The sequence below is a fragment of the Bos javanicus genome, chromosome 1 (assembly GCF_032452875.1).
Source record: "Bos javanicus breed banteng chromosome 1, ARS-OSU_banteng_1.0, whole genome shotgun sequence".
Classification (NCBI taxonomy): domain Eukaryota; kingdom Metazoa; phylum Chordata; class Mammalia; order Artiodactyla; family Bovidae; genus Bos; species Bos javanicus.
In genome coordinates, this window is record NC_083868.1 from 81988266 (window position 1) to 82011469 (window position 23204).

General features: G+C 39.3%; 1 protein-coding gene across 5 annotated transcripts in view; it reads right to left on the reverse strand.

Moving 5' to 3' along the window:
- The window catches only part of MAP3K13 (mitogen-activated protein kinase kinase kinase 13), a 161102-nt gene that overhangs the window by 48098 nt on the left and 89800 nt on the right, over positions 1-23204 (reverse strand). For all 5 annotated transcript variants that reach the window (XM_061413623.1, XM_061413632.1, XM_061413648.1 and 2 more), the window contains one exon: positions 2043-2602. In XM_061413623.1, the coding sequence (XP_061269607.1) occupies positions 2043-2517 (475 nt within the window). In that variant the 5' untranslated portion in view covers positions 2518-2602. The remainder of the gene's footprint in view (positions 1-2042; positions 2603-23204) is intronic.

Below are 23204 nucleotides of genomic sequence, written 5' to 3' on the forward strand. Positions count from 1 at the left end.
CCACTCTTTAGAAAAGATACATGCACCCTTACATTAACTGCAACATTATTTACAATATCCAAGATTTGGAAGCAATCAAAGTGTCCATGAGTAGATGAACTGATGAAAAAAGATGCGGTGTATATATATAAACACACACACACACACACACAACAGAATATTACTCAGCCATAAAAAAGAATGAAATCTTGCCATCTGTGACAACATTGATAGACCTAGAAGGCCCCATGCCAAGTGAAATAAGTCAGATGGAGAAAGACAAATACTCTATGATTTCACTTAAATGTGTGATCTAAAAAGCGAAACAAATGAACAAACACAGCAAAATAGAAACAGAGCCATGGATACAGAGAACAAACAGGTGGTTGTCACAGGGAAGGAAGAAGGGGGAGGGGAGTAATAGGTGAGGGAGATTAAGAGCTACGAACTTTTAGGGCAAAATAAATGAGTCATAGGCGTGAAATGTACAGTGTGGGGAATACAGTCAACAATCATGCAATCTCTCTGTGTGGTGACAGACAGTAGCTAGACCTGTCACGGTGATCATTCTGAAACACACGGTGCACGTGTGCTCAGCTATGTCTGACTCTTCGAGCCTGACTCTTCGACTCTGGACTGTAGCCAGCCAGATGCCTCTGTACATGGAATTTTCCAGGCAAGAACACTGAAGTGGGTTGCCATGTGTCAAATCACTATGATGTGTAGCAGGAACTAATATAGTGCTCTAGGTCAGTTATACTTCAAAAAGAAACAAACTCACAGAAAGAGAGATCAGTTCTGTGGTTACCAGAGGTGGAGAGTGGGAGAGGGGGAATTGGATGAAGGCAGTCAAAAGGTTCAAACTTCCAGTTATAAGATCAAGGGGATGTAATGTACAACTTGATAAATATAATTAACAATGCTTATGTTACATTTGAACGTTGTTAAAAGAGTAAACCCTGAGTTCTCATCCAAAGGGAAAAACACAGAGGATAACTTAATTACAAGTACTAAATTGTACATGTTCACACAATTTAATATTAGGCAGACATTAAAAATGATGCTGAAAAGTATATTTCATGGTATGGGAAGGATTCACAATATGAAATAAAAAGGAGTTACAGAACAGTATGACTTTTTAAAAGCATACTTACACACAGATATATAGGCTAACATAATATATGTGCCAAAACACTTAGATTGGTTACTTCAGATTGGGGAATCATCGATTATTTTAACTTTTTTGGGTGAACTTACTTGCAGGTTCAAAATTTTCTATATATATCTTACTTTTATTCTCAGGAAAAACTGTTTCAAGAATATAAATAAAGTTACAAGAATATAAATAAAGAACACTAGGGCCATGTGTTCTCTTTACTTCAAAAAGAGTAAGGCTTGAATTGGAATATATGAATATACATGTTATACAATGATGGGAGTTAAAATTTTACTTTTTAAAAAGCTGTGGGACCTAGAAATAATAATGTTTCTCAAGGATGGTTAGATATTTTGTTCTTTTCTCAAAACGTGAGTTTTCTGAGCTTGACTATAAAATTTAAAATATTCATTTTTGCTATTAAGTAAGGCAGTCCTGCAATCTTTGGAGGCAATACCATGCCATTTCTGTCTGGTTTTGAATTAGTCCAGTGACCATCAAATTTTTGACTGTAAAAAACTGTTAATAAAAAATTTGGAATATGTGCCTACTATGTGATTTATTTACAAATTATATATCTGTGCAACTTTATTAAAATACTAAATATACATGTGAAAACATACATGAGAATAGAAATTTAAAATGCTGAGTTAAAAGGAACAGGAGCTCTAACATTTTCTTCCTCACAATGTCATGGATTGTCTTATATGTACTCTACTCCGGACATCACTGGATAACCACAAAAGATGGGCTTCAACCAAAAAAGACCAACTGTATGTCACTCTACTCCATTCAGAAGGTCTACAGGAGACTGACCTAGTGTATTCTTCTGGCTCTAGGTCTTTAGTTTATCAAAGTTACTCAGTTAATGGTGGTGGGGTGTTTACACAGGAAGTATCTTTCTTACCTTGCTGCTGCAATTTGTAATCAGTGGAATATGCCTTTCCAATGATATTCCATACAGGCCTTAAGCATCCAAATAGTCCTTCAAGAAACCCACCACTGCCGCTGCCCGACCTGCTGAACTGAATCTTGATGTCTTCAGTTCCACTTGTGCCCTCTCCATCCACAGTGTTGCTGTTCCCATGAGACATGGCCATCTCTGATTCATCTTGTTCCCTTAGCTGAAGAACGCTGTTCTCAAACTGGTCCCTGGAATCCTCACTTATGCTTGTCAACACTGTTGTGGTGATGGGGCTGTTCGTGCCTTCAGCTAGCTCAGTTTGCACCATGCCCTTTTCCTGCTGGTCCTTAAGAAGCTTGGGGGAAGCGTGGCTCCCCATAGGTGCGAGGTCATCTTGTAGTCCACTGAAGGTTTTGTGTTCACTCAAAGGCAAACGTGGAGAAGAGGAGCAGCTCAGGTGCTCCTGAGGGTTGGCCATCGTGCCATGAGTGTGCCCGAGGTCCTGAGATGACACTCAGAGGATCATTACAGTAGAGTTCTGATGTAAGAGGGGGCTTCAGAACCTGGGGAGAACAGGAGGAGGACGTGAGATCACCCTGTCTTTAGTCAGTCACACTACTACACTTCTGATTATAACAGTAAAAACGCTGAAGCAAAGGGGATTGGTTAAATAGTGGTGTTGATCCACGTAATGGAATACTGTGCAGCAGTTAAAAATCATGTTGTAGAAGAGTACTTACTAACATGAGAAAATGTTCATGACATAGTAATATAAAAAATAGGTTAGAACAATATATACAACATAAGCCATTTAAAATTTTTATTATTTAAAAAGATACACAAACACATGTATAAGAAAAAAAGACTGGAAGGATACATCCAAAGAATTAATAGCTGTTAATTCTAGGTGGTTAGATTTGGGAGGGATTTATGTTGTGTTTTTCAAGATATTCTAAGCATTCTGTATCAATACACTTCTATAGGGTGAATGTCTTCCCCTCACTCCACTTACATGGTAAAACTCATTTGTGATGCTGCTTGGCTGGGGGGCCTTTGGGAGGTGATTAGGTCCTGACAGTGGAGCCTTTGTGAATGGGGTTACTGCCCTGTGAAAAAGACCCTAGAGAACTCCCTTGCTTCTGCTGCCACGAGAGAACATAGTGAGAAGACGGCCGTTTATGAAGCAGGAAGTGGGCCCTCACCAGACTATGGAACATGCAAGTGCCTCAGTCTTGGTTGTCTCAGCCCCCAAAACTGTCAGAAGTAAATGTCTGTTGTCTGAGCCATCTACTCTCCAGAATAAAAAACCAGTAATCCGATAAGTAGTATTTGCTAATTTCCCTGGTATAAATACTCCCACCAAGTCAGGTTTCAGGCTCGTAACAATAGCTTAACAACCTGCCTGCAGTTACTAAATATTTGACAACTGGCTCTTACAAACTGGTATACAAGCCAGCACCAGCAACATTATCTTTGTGATGGTGTCATTTTCATTTTAGAGAAGTAAGAAACTTCTAAGGCTACATACTAAGTAAGTGGTAGAGCAAGAATTACAATCTAAGAATTCAGATTCTCAGATTTCCTTCAATTCTTTATAACAAGGCACCTGTTATGATAACCCTTCATTCTGTTAGAGTACTTTACAGGTTAAAAAATGCTATTTCCTGTGACCTTGACCTAAACATCTGATTGCCTGTGTAAGGAAGCCAGAGCATGGAATCGTTACTCCTGTCTTTCCCAGAAGAACACTGAGGCTTAGAGAGAGGTATATGCTAAAGGTCAAAGAGCCAGGACCTAATCCCAAACTCTCTACTGTACCATGTGGTCTCTGTAAGACATAGTTTCTTTCTTTCAAAGCTTATACACTACTTAAATTCAAAAGTTCAAAGTGTTAGTCACTCAGTCATGTCTGACTCTTTGTGACCCCATGGACTGTAGCCCGCCAGGCTCTTCTGTCCAGGCAAGAATACTGAAGTGCGTTGCCATTCCCTTTTCCAGGGGATCTTCCCAACCCAAGGATTGAATCTGGGTGTCCTGCATTGCAGGCAAATATTTTACCATCTGAACCACCAGGGAAGCCCCAACACAGTTAACTTAAATCCTACTGAGTCATGCATGTGTGCTAAGTTGCTTCAGTTGTATCTGACTCTTTGCGAACCCATGGACTGTAGACTCCAAGGGTCCTCAGTCCATGGGAGTCTCCAGGCAAGAACACTGGAGTGGGTTGCCATGCTCTCCTCCAAGGGATCTTCTGACCCAGGGATCAAACCCACATCTCTTAAGCCCCCTGCATTGGCAGGCAGGTTCTTTACCACTAGCACCACCTGGTAAGATGGCTTTCCTGGTGGCTCAGATGGTAAAGAATCTGCTTGCAATGCAGGAGACCTGGGTTTGATCCCTGTGTTGGGAAGATCCCCTGGAGAAGGGAATGGCTACCGACTCTAGTATTCTTGCCTGGAGAATTCCACGGATAGAGGAGCCTGGTGGGCTGTATATAGCTCATGGAATAACAAAGAGTTGGACTCAGCTAAGCGACTAATGCTACTTAAGGAGTTAATAATTACACCGAGGGAATTACCTCCTGCCCACTCTCACCCCCACGACATTCATGCCACATTCTGGTCTACAGGGAGTAAGAATGGGGACATGAGAAGGTAAGGAAGATGTGTTTGACACTGACAGAGGAAAGGAAGTTAAGAAAGAATAAGAGTGTGAGCAAAGGCAGAGAAAAAGCGACCAGGGCATGTGTGGGAGAGCTGGTCAGCCAGAAATAATGAAAAAGTCAGCTGATGTTGGACAGCGGTGTGCAATAAAAGCAACTCCTTCACATACGGCTCTGAAAGCTCATGAAATAATACAGACAATTCTTCCCTTTAAAGAAATCAGAGAGAGAACTTTAACAGGACAAAGTTAGGTTAAGTGAGACAACTTCCAGGGCGTGGAGAAATTTAAGGGCTGGGAAGCTACCTGGGAATATAAGGTTGGGGAAAAGAAAGAAAGAAAAAGAAAAGCTGGAGCCCTTCATTATAGAAACAGCTGTTTGCTGAGTTGACCCCCAGCCCCATGCTCCCCATTTCCTTCCTTTTGTGTTCCTCTCTAGGCTCTGACATTACTGATCCCTTCATTTTGCATTCTTGCTGATCTTCTGCCATGACCTTCAGCTGTCTTTTGCCTTTGGCCTCTCTGACCTTGCTCTGCTTGATATCTTTCAGGATCTCTGACTTCATGCTATCTGACCTGGCCACTGTCTGAGCAGTTGCTTCCAATCTGTCTTTGCCATTGGGATTCATGGTTATCCTTTACAGCATAGGGCATACATTATGCTGTTGGCTCACATCAGTTGATAACGCAAATACCCAAATGTATATGTGAATTTCAGCCAAACACCTATTTGTGCAAAGTGTTCTTTGAACTCAACTGTAGAATTTTATATTAACTCCTGGTAAATTTCCATTTTGTCCACTTCTATTCTGAGTTTCTTCTCCTTGATGACATCACACTGAAATTAGCTCATATACAAAAAGTTAGAAAGACATGAGTTTGTTTTGAATTGTAACCTCTTCTCAGTTCTTCTTTTTTTTTTTTTTGGCCACAACTTGCACCTTGTGGGATCTCAATTCTCCAACCAGGACTGAACCTGGGCCACAGCACTGGAAGTGCCAAATCCCAACCACTAGACCACCACAGAACTCCCATCTCTTCTGATTTCTAAGAGGTTAGTAGTGCACGTGAAGTGGACCTGCTCACACAGGCACTAGGAATGAGTCTAAAGAAGAGAACTTTAGCATGGTCATCACATACAGTTTGATATTTAGGAGGTCAAGAATAACAGGACCCTTAAGGAATATAGTCCAATCTACCTGTCTCACATACAAAATAAAATCCCAGAGAGACTGTTGACTTGCTCAATACAACTAATTAGTGGCAGAGCTGGAATGAATCCTCTTTCCTTATCCTATGGTCTTCCCCTAGTCTGGTTATTTATTCAGACAAACAGAAACAAATAGTCATGATAGCATGATCACTGATGACAAAAGATGATAATGCAATGCTATTCTAGATGCACTAAAGCTACATCCGAAAAAGTACAAACATCCATTTAGAGGGGTGACCCTGCATGTGTCAACAGAGCAGTGAAGGGCACCCAGCTTTTGGTGATCCAGCTGCTCTGGGAGCAGGCAGAGACGATGGAAACCTCAAAATGTGTATAAAGACGTGCAGTCAGACAGGCTTTCCTCTGTTCACCAAGAAATCACATCCAATCGCAAGCAACAAAGGCAGAGAAACTGAGGAGCACAGAACAAAAGGAAAGAAATCATCACCATGACTATATTCAAATACGATCAGAGCTGACTCTACATGTAAGAGTGTAGGAGGATGAAAATATCTAAATTTTACCTGTGTTTGTATGTACACCCACACACTGCCACTGCACAGTGAAGGAGCTGGTGAGTGGAACCTAAGGGAGCAGAAGCAGCTCCACCATCTCTGCCTCTCTCTTTGTCCTCTCAGTTCCTCTCTCTCTGTCCAGACTGGGCTCGTGTACTCTCTTGGGAACTGACTGGATCTTTCAGTTCACGAGAAGTCAAAGCTAGAATTTATTAGAAGGGGATAGACACGAAACGAGGCAAGAATTTTAAACACTGAGAGTCAAGTGGAAAAAGATAAGGAAGAGCAGAGGTGCAAGACGGCAAGGTCAGCCTGTGCCCGTATCAGGACAAAGATCTACGGGCAAGGCTGCAGGGGGAGGTGGTGCTGCCTCTGCCCTTATACAAGGGCTCCTGAATCTGCAGCAGTACAAGGCAGCGCCTCCCTCTCTGCCCTTCAGGCACACTTCCTTGCCCTGTGAGCTTCTCAGCCTCAAAAGGAGGAAGTGGTTTGTGTAAAAATTAGTAGGCAAGGGTTGGCGACAGGGGCAGCTGTGCATTTGCCAGGGCACTGCCAGTTTCTGGAAATTACCTTGACTTCATGCCAAGATGAATTTGGCACCGAGAAAAAGAGGAAAGGAAGAGGTCAGGTGGCCAAATGGTCCTCGAGTTCTTGTGTTTTTATTATATGATACAATTGTCTCCATGTTGCTAAAGAGGATAATTTTATAATAGATCCGATTTTGAGCTTTATAGCATAAATATGAGCAAATCAAAGATTTTGGAAAATTTTGCCCCACAAATGAATAAAATTCAACTGAATTCAACGAACTGACTAAAATTGAATAAAATTTGAAAGTAGGCATGATTGCTAAGATTTTTTGATTGAGCTTTTCCCAGGCTGTCTTCTCTTCAGTTGGCATTGTTTTGCCTTAAAATGAACACAATACTGCTATCCCAACTTTCTGGTTACTTTTCAAAAATGATTACTTGACATAGCAGTATTTAGAGCATAAGTGAAGTTTATGCTATTAAGGCAATCATTCCCATTTAAAAACTGGGATTAAGTTACTTGCTCATCAGATCAGATCAGTCATTCAGTTGTGTCCGACTCTTTGCGACCTCATGAGTCGCAGCACGCCCGGCCTCCCTGTCCATTACCAACTCCCGGAGTTCACTCAGACTCACGTCCATCGAGTCAGTGACGCCATCCAGCCATACCATCCTCTGTCGTCCCCTTCTCCTCTTGCCCCCAGTCCCTCCCAGCATCAGAGTCTTTTCCAATGAGTCAACTCTTCGCATGACGTGGCCAAAGTACTGGAGTTTCAGCTTTAGCATCATTCCCTCCAAAGAAATCCCAGGGCTGATCTCCTTCAGAATGGACTGGTTGGATCTCCTTGCAGTCCAAGGGACTCTCAAAAGTCTTCTCCAACACCACAGTTCAAAAGCATCAATTCTTCGGCGCTCAGCCTTCTTCACAGTCCAACTCTCACATCCATACATGACCACAGGAAAAACCATAGCCTTGACTAGACGAACCTTTGTTGGCAAAGTAATGTCTCTGCTTTTGAATATGCTATCTAGGTTGGTCAACAACTTTCCTTCCAAGGAGTAAGTGTCTTTTAATTTCATGGCTGCAGTCACCATCTGTAGTGATTTTGGAGCCCAGAAAAATAAAGTCTGACACTGTTTCCACTGTTTCCCCATCTATTTGCCATGAAGTGATGGGACTGGATGCCATGATCCTAGTTTTCTGAATGTTGAGCTTTAAGCCAACTTTTTCACTCTCCACTTTCACTTTCATCCAGAGGCTTTTTAGTTCCTCTTCACTTTCTGCCATAAGGGTGGTATCATCTGCATATCTGAGGTTATTGATATTTCTCCTGGCAATCTTGATTCCAGCTTGTGTTCTTCCAGTCCAGCGTTTCTCATGATGTACTCTGCATATAAGTTAAATAACCAGGGTGACAATATACAGCCTTGACAAATTCCTTTTCCTATTTGGAACCAGTCTGTTGTTCCATGTCCAGTTCTAACTGTTGCTTCCTGATCTGCATACAAATTTCTCAAGAGGCAGATCAGGTGATCTGGTATTCCCATGATGGAGAAGCTCTATACAGTCAGCAAAAACAAGACCAGGAGCTGACTGTGGCTCATACCATGAACTCCTTATTGCCAAATTCAGACTTAAATTGAAGAAAGTAGGGAAAACCACTAGACCATTCAGGTATGACCTAAATCAAATCCCTTATGATTATACAGTGGAAGTGAGAAATAGATTTAAGGGCCTAGATCTGATAGATAGAGTGCCTGATGAACTATGGAATGAGGTTTGTGACATTGTACAGGAGACAGGGATCAAGACCATCCCCATGGAAAAGAAATGCAAAAAAGCAAAATGGCTGTCTGGGGAGGCCTTACAAATAGCTGTGAAAAGAAAAGCGAAAAGCAAAGGAGAAAAGGAAAGATATAAACATCTGAATGCAGAGTTCCAAAGAATAGCAAGAAGAGATAAGCAAGAAGATTGCTGCATTTTTCAGCGATCAATGCAAAGAAATAGAGGAAAACAACAGAATGGGAAAGACTAGGGATCTCTTCAAGAAAATCAGAGATACCAAAGGAACATTTCATGCAGAGATGGGCTCGATAAAGGACAGAAATGGTATGGACCTAACAGAAGCAGAAGATATTAAGAAGAGATGGCAAGAATACACAGAAGAACTGTACAAAAAAGATCTTCACGACACAGATAATCACGATGGTGTGATCACTCACCTAAAGCCAGACATCCTGGAATGTGAAGTCAAGTGGGCCTTAGAAAGCATCACTATGAACAAAGCTAGTGGAAGTGATGGAATTCCAGTTGAGCTATTCCAAATCCTGAAAGATGATGCTGTGAAAGTGCTGCACTCAATAGGCCAGCAAATTTGGAAAACTCAGCAGTGGCCACAGGACTGGAAAAGGTCAGTTTTCATTCCAATCCCAAAGAAAGGCAATGCCAAAGAATGCTCAAACTACCACACAATTGCACTCATCTCACACGCTAGTAAAGTAATGCTCAAAATTCTCCAAGCCAGGCTTCAGCAATATGTGAACCGTGAACTTCCTCATGTTCAAGCTGGTTTTAGAAAAGGCAGAGGAACCAGAGACCAAATTGCCAACATCTGCTGGATCATGGAAAAAGCAAGAGAGTTCCAGAAAAGCATCTACTTGCTCATAGCAATAACTAAAAAAAATCTGTCTGGGATAGATGTTTATCATGGTGATCTTGATTTGAACTTAAAAAAAATTATCTGTGTTTTCTAACAGAACTGCAAAATTTTAAGTATAAGATTATTTAAAAATCAGATAAGAAGAGTGACCTACAATTGTGTCTTCACCCCTAACTTGCTCTCTTAACTGTGAGCCGTCTACTGAAATTCCTATCTGAAAGGACAATAATAGCCTCACATTGACCAAATGCACTGACCTACCTTGTCCCATCTTCTTTATAACATTTCATCCAATAATCATGCATTAAAAAATATTGATTCAGTGTGTACCATACACCTTATATTTTTGGTTAAGATTATGAATGTTTAATAATATTAAACAATGCTAGAGTCAGCAAAAAATAAAAATTACAAAAAGGTAACCTCCATGTTGACAGATTACTTAATGAATATGGCCTTCCCCTGACAGCTCAGTTGGTAAAGAATCTATCTGCCTGGAATGTAGGAGACTCTGGTTCAATTTCTGGGTTGAAAGATCCGCTGGAGAAGGGATAGGCTACTCACTCCAGTATTCTTGGGCTTCCCTTGTGGCTAAGCTGGTAAAGAATCCACTTGCAATGCAGGAGACCTGGGTTCGATTCCCTGGGTTAGGAAGATCCCCTGGAGAAGGGAAAGGCTACCCACTCCAGTATTCTGGCCTGGAGAATTCCATGGACTGCATAGTCCATGGGGTTGCAAAGAGTCAGACACAACTGAGCGACTTTCACTTTCACCTTCACCTATAAACACAACCATGATTAAAGTTAAAATAAGCTTATAATGTAAGTTTTTAAATGAATAAACATGCTTCATTACAGAGCTTCCCAGATGGTTCAGTGATAAAGAATCCACCTGTCAGTGCAGGTGACAGAGGTTCGATCCCTGATCCAGGAAGATCCCACATGCCACAGAGCAACTAAGCCCATGCGCCACAACTCTTGAGCCTGGGAGCTGCAACTACTGAAGCCCTCCAACTCGTGCTCTGCAACCAGAGAAGGCAATGGCACCCCACTCCAGTACTCTTGCCTGGAAAATTCCATGGACAGAGGAGCCTGGTGGGCTGCAGTCCATGGGGTCGCAGAGAGTTGGACACGACTGAGCGTCTTCACTTTCACTTTTCACTTTCATGCACTGGAGAAGGAAATGGCAACCCACTCCAGTGTTCTTGCCTGGAGAATCCCAGGGATGGGGAGCCTGGTGGGCTGCCATCTATGGGGTCGCACAGAGTCGGACATGACTGAAGTGACTTAGCAGCAGCAGCAGCAACAGGAGAAGCTACCACAGCGAAAAGTCTGTGCACCACAGCTAGACAGTAGCCCTGGCTCGTTACAACCAGAGAAAAGCCCAAGCAGCAATGAAGACTCAGTAGAGGCAAAAATGAATAAATAAATAAGTGAATTATAAATTTTTTTAAAACATGCTTTATTACATAGTTACAAACTATAATCTTAATTTAAAAACCAGCAACTTGTGAGGCTTCAAATACACCTAAAATCAAACACTAAACAAACTTCTTGACCAAAGGAAAGATTTCTCTACAACCTCCATAAATCTATGATAAACAATATACTAAGTGTTACTATTCCAGAATAGAATCAACATTTTCTGACTGAAATCTGACTTGCCATATGAAGAAGAAAATTAATAACAAAATAAATCCATTTAAAATATCTTAAAAATAAGATACAGATACATATGCCCTTAAATATTTAATACTAATGAATATAAAAATAATTATATAAGCATTTCAAGAAAGTAGGAAAGCAGGTTTAAAAGATTAACAGTGGTTTTCACTGCTCTTTTTAAATTTTTTCTATGTTTTCCTAAATTTCTAGTCTTAGCAAGAATCAATTGTTTATTCAGAAATTTTCAATCCAAATCTTTGCTTTTTAAAAATGTTTTCTGCTTATTTATTGGCCGAGCCACGCACACAACTTCTGGGTTCCTAGTTCCCTGACAAGGGCTCGAACCCACGCCCTCTGCAGTGGAAGGGTAGAGTTTTAATCATTGGACAGCCAGAGAAGTGCCTCTATATTCTACTTGCCCTTGAATATCTTGCTCACAATTTCTAATGATAATTCCGTATGGAAGGTTGTCTTTGTGACCCTAAATGCAAGTTTTTTTTTTTTCCCTAAATGCAAGAGTTTTAGTGCATTAGTGTGTAAGCCATCTGACCTTAGAACTTGGAAATCATCAAGATTTAATTAGATATGCCTTTGTCTCTTTATCTGTCTTAAGTTTCAGTTCTCTTATCTAGATTATTCTGCTTTTTCCAGCTTGATATGATTCTTCCTAGTAGAAATGGTAAAAACAAAATAGGAGTCCATCAACTTTTGTTTCCTCATTGCATTAATATTCTTATAGTATTAATATTCTCCCAATCAACCAATTCAGAACATTTAATGTACTTTATCATATAGAGAATAATACTGTGAAGGGTTAAGAGGGAAAGCACTGGAGGAAGATAGACCTAGATTCAAATATTAACCATTAACTTGACCTCACTCTCTCTTTAAGCCCCAAATTTCATTTTAAGTGGCGATAACAACAGAATTCATCTCATAGAATGTATTAGATGTTATATGAGATAATGCATATATAATACATTTAACCAGCACACAGTGAATCCTCAAGACCTCTTAGTGATTCAAACCTTTAACTAGAAAAACTAGAAAGAAAAGATATATGTCAATATGCTCAATACATATGTGAGATCAAGGCACGTGAAAAGAAGGACAAAAGAAAGACAAGAAAGCTTTCTTAAGTGAAAAAAATGACAAAAGGGGGATAAGGAAGGGATAGCTCAATTTACACAGAAATTGAGGCACATTTATTTGAAATTATAAATGAAAGTACAAAGAACCCAAAACAAACGCAGGTTAAAAGGGCAAAAGTAAGCTGGAAAACAGAAGAGGAAAATCCCAAACATGCAATTTTTTTTTCATATTTAGTTTCCTTTGTCTTTGATTTAACTGCAGCAGCTACTTTTTACACTCCAGGTTTTAATTAGGTTGAAAGAAAATGAGAAGGTTCTACGTAGCTATAATAATTGGGAGAATATTAATACTATGTAGTTCTAATATTTGGGGAAAAAAGTACATAACTCCCATTATTTTAACATTACTATATTAAATTCAGAGATAATTTTATTGATTCAAGAAAATATCTCTAGAAAAAGACTGCTTATGTTTTAAACAGCAATTACAACATAGGAGAACCACGACAGAACTGTGTTCCCAAGGGAGATTATAGAATTTTCTTCCCTAGCGATCGACATGTTTCTATGTCATATTGTGTACATATGAAGACATGCTCTCTTTTAGGGAATGCCTAGTTCTACTCTTGTTTCACCCATCTTCCTGGAAATGTTACTGTCTTCAGGCAGCTTGCCTTTACTTTCTTCATGAAGGCCCCATCCCTAGGGCAAAATCTAAAAAAGTTTTTTATGGCTCTAGGCTTACAGAACTTTGTACAATAGTAGCTTCCCACAAATGTAGAAAAATCATAAAAAATAATCCTTAAGTGATAAACAATATTGTAGTAAAATGTATGCTCGAGATTCAATCTGCCTGGTTTGAATACTGACTCTGTCCATGGGGAGGTTCCTCATCCTTGTGTGTCTCAGTTTCTGCAGTCAAAAACTTGAGTACCGACCTCACAGGGTGGTAATGAGGGCTAAATGAAATAATACTTGCTTTATGTTAAATTAATAAACATTATTCTAAAGTAAGAGAATATATTCATTATTAATAATAATATTGTTGTTTTCAGTCACTAAGTTGTGTCTGACTCTTTGCAACCCCAGGAACTGCAGCACACTAGGCTTCCCCGTCCTTCACTATCTCTAGGAGCTTGCTCAAACTCATATCCATTGAATCAGTGATGCCATCCAGCCATCTTATCCTCTGTCATCCTCTTCTCCTTTTGCCTTCAATCTTTCCCAGCGTCAGGGTCTTTTCAAATGAGTCTTTGCATCAGGTGGCCAAGGTATTTAAGCTTCAGCTTTAGCATCAGTTCTTCCAGCGAATATTCAGGGTTTATTTTCTTTAGGATTGACTGGTATGATGTCCTTGCTATCTAAGGGACTCTCAAGAGTCTTCTCTAGCACCACAGTTCAAAAGCATCAATTCTTTGGCATTCAGCCTTCTTTATGGTCCAACTCTCACATCAGTATATGACTACTGGAAAAACCATAGCTTTGACTATATGGACCACATGGTTAAAGATCAAATGAGCACATATCTTTACAACAGTTTTGTCCTTGGTCATTCCAGGGATAATCATAGAAAATGAGAAACTTAAAGTTATCCCAAAGGATGGCTATTTTTTTATAAAAAGAATCATTCATTTCCAAAGATATAAATAGAGCAGCTTAGCCCAGAAATTAGCAATGGCCCAGCCTGTATGATTTGACATCACTATTTATAGACTCCGGGTTCGAAGACCACTTTGACCCACTCTCAAAATTCTCCATGCTTTGTCTAGTTTGCAAAAAGAAAATCTTTTGGATGTAATTTTAACAGTTATAGATATTGAAAGATTAATATTCACCTAACTAGGAGAAAGTACAAGTAGCACAAGTTATTAATTTGATGCTGAGAATAAAAACATATTTAATAGGGATTTCTCTGGTGGTCCCTATGCTTATACTATGTAACATGAAAATGAAATTATTCATTGCCAGCTTAGTATAATAGGGTTATTGAAGAGCTTCCGTAAGACTTCCAGTGATGTACATGGAATTTCCAGTAAGGCTGTAGATCCTACAAATGGTTTCTGGGCAAGTCTTGATTGTAACTGGCAGGCAAGAAGTTGTCAAAGGTCCTTTTGCCATCTTTGCATTGCTTTTTTAAGTCTTGCTTAGGGATGGTAGAATTATAGATTGTTAGAATTGGAGGGAGCAGTCAGTGGGTGATGACTTCTATTTTTAAAGAGAAATAATTCTTCCTAATTAGTTTGTAAATTTGGTGGGGTAGAATCCAAGTATTATTTATCTCTGTACCTTGTCCCTCTTCATTTGCTCCCTATCTATAGTTTTACACCTAGTATAGGACCTGATATAAGATGATGCAGTTTACTTTTTGGAGGAGAGAACTTCACATGCACACATACACACACACAAACACACACACACACACTGAGTAACTTGATAAACAATGCATTAATAACAACAGCTAATATTTACTGAGTGTGGTGACCCAAGGACCACAGAGCAGATAAAACCAAGGAGGGTCTTGGAATGCAGGAACAGAAAAACCAGACCCTTATCATCCTTCCCTCTCCCGTGTTGTAACTATTAGCGGATTTCAGGTCCTCCTGAGCAGTATAACCTGTCTCTCCTCCTCTCCCACACAGGGAGAAGGTATTTGCCTTACTCTTTCCCCACCCAGCATATGTGCTCACACAATCAGCAAATACCTGCAAGACCCCTATCTCACTCCTTGTACCCTGGGTATAAAAGTGGACTAAGAACCCTGTTCAACATCAGTTCTCCCTTGAGCTGGCCCACTGTTCTAACAGCACCTTCCACTCTAATAAACTTTATTTCCCTCTCATTCTGTCTCATGTCCGGAAATTCTTTTCCAACTCGCACCCGGACCATGACACTGAGATTACTGTCAAACACTGCTCAAAACACTTTTCCTATATTAACTTCTCTAATCCTCACATCAACCCTTGTGAAAGGTACTATTATCACTCCTAAAGCTGACAAAGCAATTGGGGCACAGAGGGCCTAAAAAACTCACCAACAGCTGCTAAGTGGTAAAGACAGTAGTTGAACCCAGTTTTATTCCAATTCCAGAGCGTGAGCCTAAGTCTGAGCTGAGTCCAAACCCATGCTTGTTTAGTCTCAACACTCTACTGTCAATATTATAATGGGCTTATATTTAATTAAGAAAGGCCTAAAAAAATATGGATTAGACTCACATCTTACCTCGAGGTTAACTTCTACATTTATGATAAAGGGTAAAAATTTCTAGCAACAAGTAAAGACAAGTGGAAAATTTTAAAATATGTCCACTCTCTATAGAATTTCCTCCATTCTGTTTTAATATTAAACTTCTATACTTGCACCATCCAAACAGTAGCTTCTAGGCATATGAGGCTATTTAATGTACAATTAATTAAAATTAAATGAAATAAAAAATTCCACTCCTCAGGTACATTAATCCATTTCAAGTGGTTGGTAGCCACATGTGACTAATTACAACCATACTGGATAGTACAAATAGAACATATTCATCACCACAGAATGTTCAGTTGGACAGCAGTTCTCCGTATGATTCATTCATATTAACACATTTGTTTGTTGTGAGAATTAATAAAGATTACGTTTTCCTTTTGTACATAGGAATTTGCTAAATGCAGAGAATTCCATTATCTCCTTTAAAATAACATGTGTGCTACCAAATTTTAGTAATGCCCGTGAATGAAATGATTTAACTACAGCTCATTCTAATCATGGTTCGTCAGGATCAAATTAAAGAGATTATTTAAAAACAATTTTTCAAAGGACCATAGTCATTTGTCTAAAATCTTCAGAAGAGCCAAATGATTCATTTTCAAATACTTAAAATAGTTTCAACAGGCTTTTGTGAAGAATTTTAAAATTGAAATTGCGATTACTGCTATTATTCTCATAATCACCATTCCTTAAAGTTCCTAATCACAGGACTACTGTAGGTGAAGGCGGAAAACTACAGGGAGGGCTAACCGAGGGCAGGCTGAACAGGACCAGAAGTTTCTACTGAATCACCAACAACTCTCACCACTTCTCAGAGAAGACTGTACAGATAACCAGGATAAAGATTCCAGAGAGCACAAGAACTCCAGACTCTGGAGCCAATGTTCAATTTTAATAGCAAAGTAATTAAACCTGTACTAGTGAAAGATCCTACTGCTTTAGACATTTGAAAGTGAAAATCACTCAGTTGTGCCCAACTCTTTGTGACCCCATGGACTATACAGTCCATGGAATTCTCCAGGCCAGAATACCAGAGTGAGTAGCCTTTCCCTTCCATAGGGGATCTTCCCAACCCAGGGATCGAACCCAGGTCTCCCGCATTGCAGGTGGATTCTTTACCAGCTGAACCACAAGGGAAGCCCAAGAATACTGGAGTGGGTAGCCTGTCCCTTCTCCAGGGGATCTTCCCAACTCAGGAATTGAACCAGGGTCTCCTGCATTGCAGGCAGATGGATTCTTTACCAACTGAGACATGAAATTTAATTTCTCCTTATTATTGTTTTTGCTCACAGAAACAGTCCTGAGCTTTATTTTTTTTTTTTTTAAGTCTAACAGGAATTTATTAGAATTCTTTGAAGACTTTTAGGTGAAATTTTAAAGTACTGAAATTTTGAGAGCTCTTACAACAATGCAAAGAAGATATCCACAAGATTTGAAATGGAATGAAATTCAGATTTCACATTGACAAAGAAGAACATTATTTTCATATGAAGTTTTATATAAAGTACCTAATGAGAAAGATAATTTTAAAGTTTTATGGTAGTCGAAGATACTGATAAAACGTATAGACAGACATATTGAATTATACACAAATCATGAAGCCACTTAAAAAGTTTCCTGTGTGATCGATATGTTACAGAGTCAGAGGAAACATGAAAATGACATTGCATCAATTTACATTTTAATTAAACTCAGAGTGATACAAAAGCAATTTGTATGAAAAGCTAAATCTTAGAAAAAGTACCACAGAATCATCAGCTTTTAGATATAATAAATAATTTTTCAGAAGTATATCTCAGTGTTGTTGCAGCCCACCATATTCTTAAGAGTCCTAGTAAGAATTGAATTTTTCTAATGATTTTCAAAATTATTTGTGATATTGCATTTACCAGGAGTGATTGACACTGATTTCAGTTATATCAATTGAAAATAAAATTTCTAAAAGCAAATTTCTGATGACCAAGTAAATGAACTGGTAAAAAAAGTGTCGAGTTTTAATTCTTTAAAGTAATGATTCAATCAAGATGATGCTCTAGAAAATATGTAATAGGACATTTTGAGCTTTACCAGGAATATAAATTTGAAATTGGCAGAGATCAATCATTTTTCACCTGTCTCACATCACTGTTTCGGAATGTGAATTTAATGTGCTAGAGAATAATCCAAATCCATCATTTAATTATTCATTGGTGTAGTTTCCATTTCTACCCCCAATATATAGCTAAAATTTACAAACTACTAAAGGATCCTATGGTTTTTCCAGTGGCCATGTATGGATGCAAGAGTTGGACTGTGAAGAAAGCTGAGCACTGAAGAACTGATGCTTTGGAACTGTGGTGTTGGAGAAGACTCTTGAGAGTCCCTTGGACTGCAAGGAGATCCAACCAGTCCATTCTAAAGGAGACCAGTCCTGGGTGTTCTTTGGAAGGACTGATGCTAAAGCTGAAACTCCAATACTTTGGCCACCTCATGTGAAGAGTTGACTCATTGGAAAAGACTCTGATGCTGGGAGGGATTGGAGGCAGGAGGAAAAGGGGACGACAGAGGATGAGATGGCTGGATGGCATCACCGACTCGATGGGCATGAGTTTTAGTAAACTCTGGGAGATGGTGATGGACAGGGAGGCCTGGCGTGCTGCAATTCATGGGGTTGCAAAGAGTCAGACACGACTGAGCGACTGAAATGAACTGAACTGAAAGGATCCTTGGTAAGTCCCATCTGTCCAAGATGAGGATGACAAGGAAGGATATCAATAAATATTAAATATTTACTCTAAGTGTTAAAATAATAAATGTACAAGACAGTTTTAATGGAAAGAAAAACAAATGCAGAATGATAAAATACTTGTGATAGTAAACAGTCAGTACGTAGTACTTCAATACAAAGATTAATATTACTGGATGGAATTTAAAGACATATTTAGTTGCTTCCCTTCAGAAATGATAATTCAATAACTCATTACAAGTGTGCATTTTCAATCATGTGTTCCTAAAAGTTGTATATGAGTTCATTTATATGAAATCCATTTATAGAAAAGACATAACCATAAAGAAAACAGAAAAAATGGCTAACAGGGAAGGGATGGGGGAGAGGGGACATAGTTGGCCTTTTCTTCTCCTTAATTCCAGTACTGAGATCCACAAAAAGCATTCCTAAAGGCAAAGATCCAAGCTGTCCTGAATAATGGCAGAATCACCAGAACACATCAATAACCTTTCAACAGGCTCCTTGGCGACTATCAGTGTTCTAAGGACACTGATACTTTTCCTGACACTTTTGCTAGAAGGCCTCGGATAAAGACACAGTCCAGCTAGTTGTGCAAGACATGGCAAGCTTTGTTAAAATGCAATCACACCGCGTTAGAGTTACAACTTTCCATTTATGCATATATTAGGATTAATTTTACATTAGAATCCTTTAACAACCTTTAAGATAGAGATACCTCTGGGTGTTCCCAAATGAAAGTTAATAAGCATCAGTCCATAGAATTAAATAAGTTAAGAGTTTAACACAGTCAAAGTTACATGTCTTTAGAATCTAAAAGCCATTCCTAGAGTTTTCCAAAGCCCCAGAATCAGTGCTGATTGAAGGCAGAGGTAAAGATCTAGGGTCAGGTGGCAGAAAACGGTTGAGGAAGGAGATATCCTAAGGGTTCACAAACACATAATAAACTCCTGTATCCTTTTCCTCACTTACTGAGGCAAATCAAAGGGCCCTTCCCATTAAATCTTTAGGGTTTCTATTGTCCTTTTTTAATTTTCTTTCCATTCTAGGCATGTAATCAATATTAATTTTTAAACATTATTTTACTGGATAAAAATTTTGTGGGAATATACCCCACATCTCCTCAGGGAAGATCCCACTCCACTCTATAGTTTGACTTCCATTTGAAGAATTTTTCCACAGAGTCCCAAAAAAACAAGCAGTTTCTTTAGCAAGAATGGATTTTGCAATGGGGCATCAATTCAACCTCACTAGACTGAAATAAATTGAGCACCAAAATTTAAAATATGAAAATAAATACCTATGAGGAACCAGTCCTTTTGCCTAGTGAACAAAACAGCCTTCTTCTCATAACCACTAAAGTGACAGCAGGGTGAGGATGGTCCACCAATTGTATCAGTACCTTGGAAATTCACCCGGTTACAACGCCTCGGACAATCCAGGTTTTTGGAGTAATGATACATTCTGTTAGCCTACACGTTTCATCCCACAGTACAAAACTAAAGGCATGACTGGCTGTGGTCACAGGGAAACTCAAAGAAAAGTCTGACTATTTTTTAACCCCAGTAGATTCAGGCTCTGATTCTGATTTATTCTCTCTTTCTCGCTCGCCTTACTTAGAACCTAGGCAGAATCAAGAGAAAAGACTAAAATCTCACAATTGCTAGGATTTGGCCTGAGAGTCAAAGGGTAAAATAAAAATGTATTTGGGGAGAGGAAGGATAAATTAGGAGTACAGGATTAACAGATACATACCAATATATATAAAACAGATAAATAACAAGGATTTACTATATAGCACAGGAAACTATACTCAGTACCTTATAATACTCTATAATGGGAAAGTTTCTGGAAAAAAAAAAAAAACTGAATCACTTTGATGTACACCTGAAACTAACAAATGCTGTAAATCAACTGTAAGCAATACAAAATAATTAAAAAAGAATATATCCTGAAAAATCACCCTACAGCAGCTCAAACACATTGTCTTTATTCTTTTGTACATGTTTCAATTAAAATAAATATGATCACTGCTTTATTTGGGCTTCAAAAAATGTATTTAGCATACTCCTAAATAGGCCTGCCATTTTACTGGCTTTATTTAAAGTCTTTTCTCGACACGGCAGTATAATTTAATTAAGGGAAGGCGCTACAAAAAGAAAAGTTGAAAACTAAATTGCAGGCTAGGGATGGCTAAATTGAGAGTCAAGTGGTACCCTAGGCTTCCTGTTTTTCTGACTTCAAAATGTTTTAGGTAATTTTTCCTGACTACTGTGGGGCCCTCTAGTCTCTTTTAACTTTTCCACCATTGGACTCTCACTACTTTCCACCTAGGGTAGCTACATCATACAGTTGTAAGGGGCTAAATTCCCAATGACAGCCCTGTTTTTATTCTTTCTTCTCACAAATGATTCTCAAAGTAGAAACTATTTTTAACAAGGTCAATGGATTCTTTCACTTTAGGGAATTACAACCAAGTGCTTTAAACATACGAGATAATATTGTAAAGGAACTAGAGTTATCCTTCCAATTAACTCAATGCTATGGTCCAAATATGTCCCCCCTAAAATTCATATGCTGAAATCCTAACCCCCAAATGTGATGCTATTAGTAAGTGGAGCCTCTGGGAGGTGCTCAGGTCATGAAGTTGGAGTCCTCATGAATGAGATCAGTGCCCTTAAAACATAGGCTCCAGAGAGCTCCTTAGCCCCTTCCACCATGTGAGAATAAAATGAGAAGTCTGCCACCCAGAAGAGGGCCCTCATCCAACCATGCTGGCACCTGACCTCAGATTTCCAGACTCCCGAATTGTGAGAAATAAATTTCTGTTGTTAAAAGGCACCCAGTCTGCAGCATTTTGTTACAGCAGCTGGTAAAGATTAAGACACTCACTCAGGAAACATACACTGAGCATGTGCCAGACACTGTGTTACCATGCCATGGATGATGGAATAGAGACAATTTAGAAAGTCCTGCCTTCAAGGAATATACAACCTAATGTGTCAGATAGGCAAGTGAACAAGTAACTAGAAAGTGAGGCAGAATTCAGAAAGGGTTTAAGAGCAGTATGAGCCATGACACAACAGTGGGTACGATAGCTAACTCTGATGGAGAATATCAGAGGAGAGCGTCACAGAGGAAGAGACACCATCCAACAAAGTGCAGTCTTGAAAGAAAAGCAAGAGTCATACCAGTGGGAAAAGGGTGGGGGATGAGGGAGGCAGAAGTGCTACTTAGAAGAAGGCATACAGCCTTATCAAAGAGAATTTCATAAAGAAAATAACGGAAGGTAAGAATATAAATGACATTTTACAGTTTAGAGTAATTGGAGCAAAAGGTACATGGAGGGCAGTAATCAGCACAGCTATAACAATGTTCTTGATTCTTCACGACCCCATGGACTGTAACATGCCAGGCTCCTCTGTCCTCCACTATGTCCTGGAGTTGGCTCCAATTCATGTCCACTGAGTTGGTGATACTATCTAACCATCTTATGCTCTGCCATCTCCTTCTCCTTTTCCCTTTAATCTTTTCCAGCATCAGGGTCTTTTCCAACGAGTCAGCTCTTCACATCAAGTGGCCAAAGTATTGGAGCTTTAGCAACAGTCCTTCCAATGAAAATTCAGGGTTGATTTCCTTTAGGATTGACAGGTTTGATCTTCTTGTAGTCCAAGGGACTCTCAAGAGTCTTCTCTAGCAACACAGTTCCAAAGCATCAATTCTTCCACACTCAGCCTTCTGTATGGTCCAACTCTCACATGGGTACATGATTACTGGAAAAACCATAGCTTTGATTATAAGGAACTTTGTCAGCAAAGTCATGTCTTTGCTTTTATTTTAATATAGCTATAACTATAGGGTAGTGTAAAACGATGAAAGGTTTTGAATGCTGGACTAACAAGTATCTTTTCTCTCATCAGAATAATTTAGCTTCTTAAAAAATTACTAATTACTTGTCAATGATAAGAAAACTTCCTATGCAAAAACCATGAGAATTAAAATGAGAAAAATATATAGCTTTTGAAGTCATGCTATCACATTAAATAGTGGAGGTGATGGAATTCCAGTTGAGCTATTTCAAATCCTGGAAGATGATGCTGTGAAAGTGCTGCACTCAATATGCCAGCAAATTAGGAAAACTCAGCAGTGGCCACAGGACTGGAAAAAGTCAGTTTTCATTCTAATCCCAAAGAAAGGCAATGCCAAAGAATGCTCAAACTACCACACAATTGCACTCTTCTCACACGCTAGTAAAGTAATGCTCAAAATTCTCCAAGCCAGGCTTCAGCAACACGTGAACCGTGAACTTCCAGATGTTCAAGCTGGTTTTAGAAAAGGCAGAGGAACCAGAGACCAAATTGCCAACATCCGCTGGATCATCGAAAAAGCAAGAGAGTTCCAGAAAAACATCTATTTCTGCTTTATTGACTATGCCAAAGCCTTTGACTGTGTGGATCACAATAAACTGTGGAAAATTCTTCAAGTGATGGGAATACCAGACCACCTGACCTGCCTCTTGAGAAACTTATATGCAGGTCAGGAAGCAACAGTTAGAACTGGACATGGAACAACAGACTGGTTCCAAATAGGAAAAGGAGTATGTCAAGGCTGTATATTGTCACCCTGCTTATTTAACTTTTATGCAGAGTACATCATGAGAAAAGCTGGGCTGGAAGAAGCACAAGCTGGGATCAAGATTGCCGGGAGAAATATCAATAACCTCAGATATGCAGATGACACCACCCTTATGGCAGAAAGTGAAGAGGAACTAAAAAGCCTCTTGATGAAAGTGAAAGAGGAGAGCGAAAAAGTTGGCTTAAAGCTCAACATTCAGAAAACGAAGATCATGGCATCTGG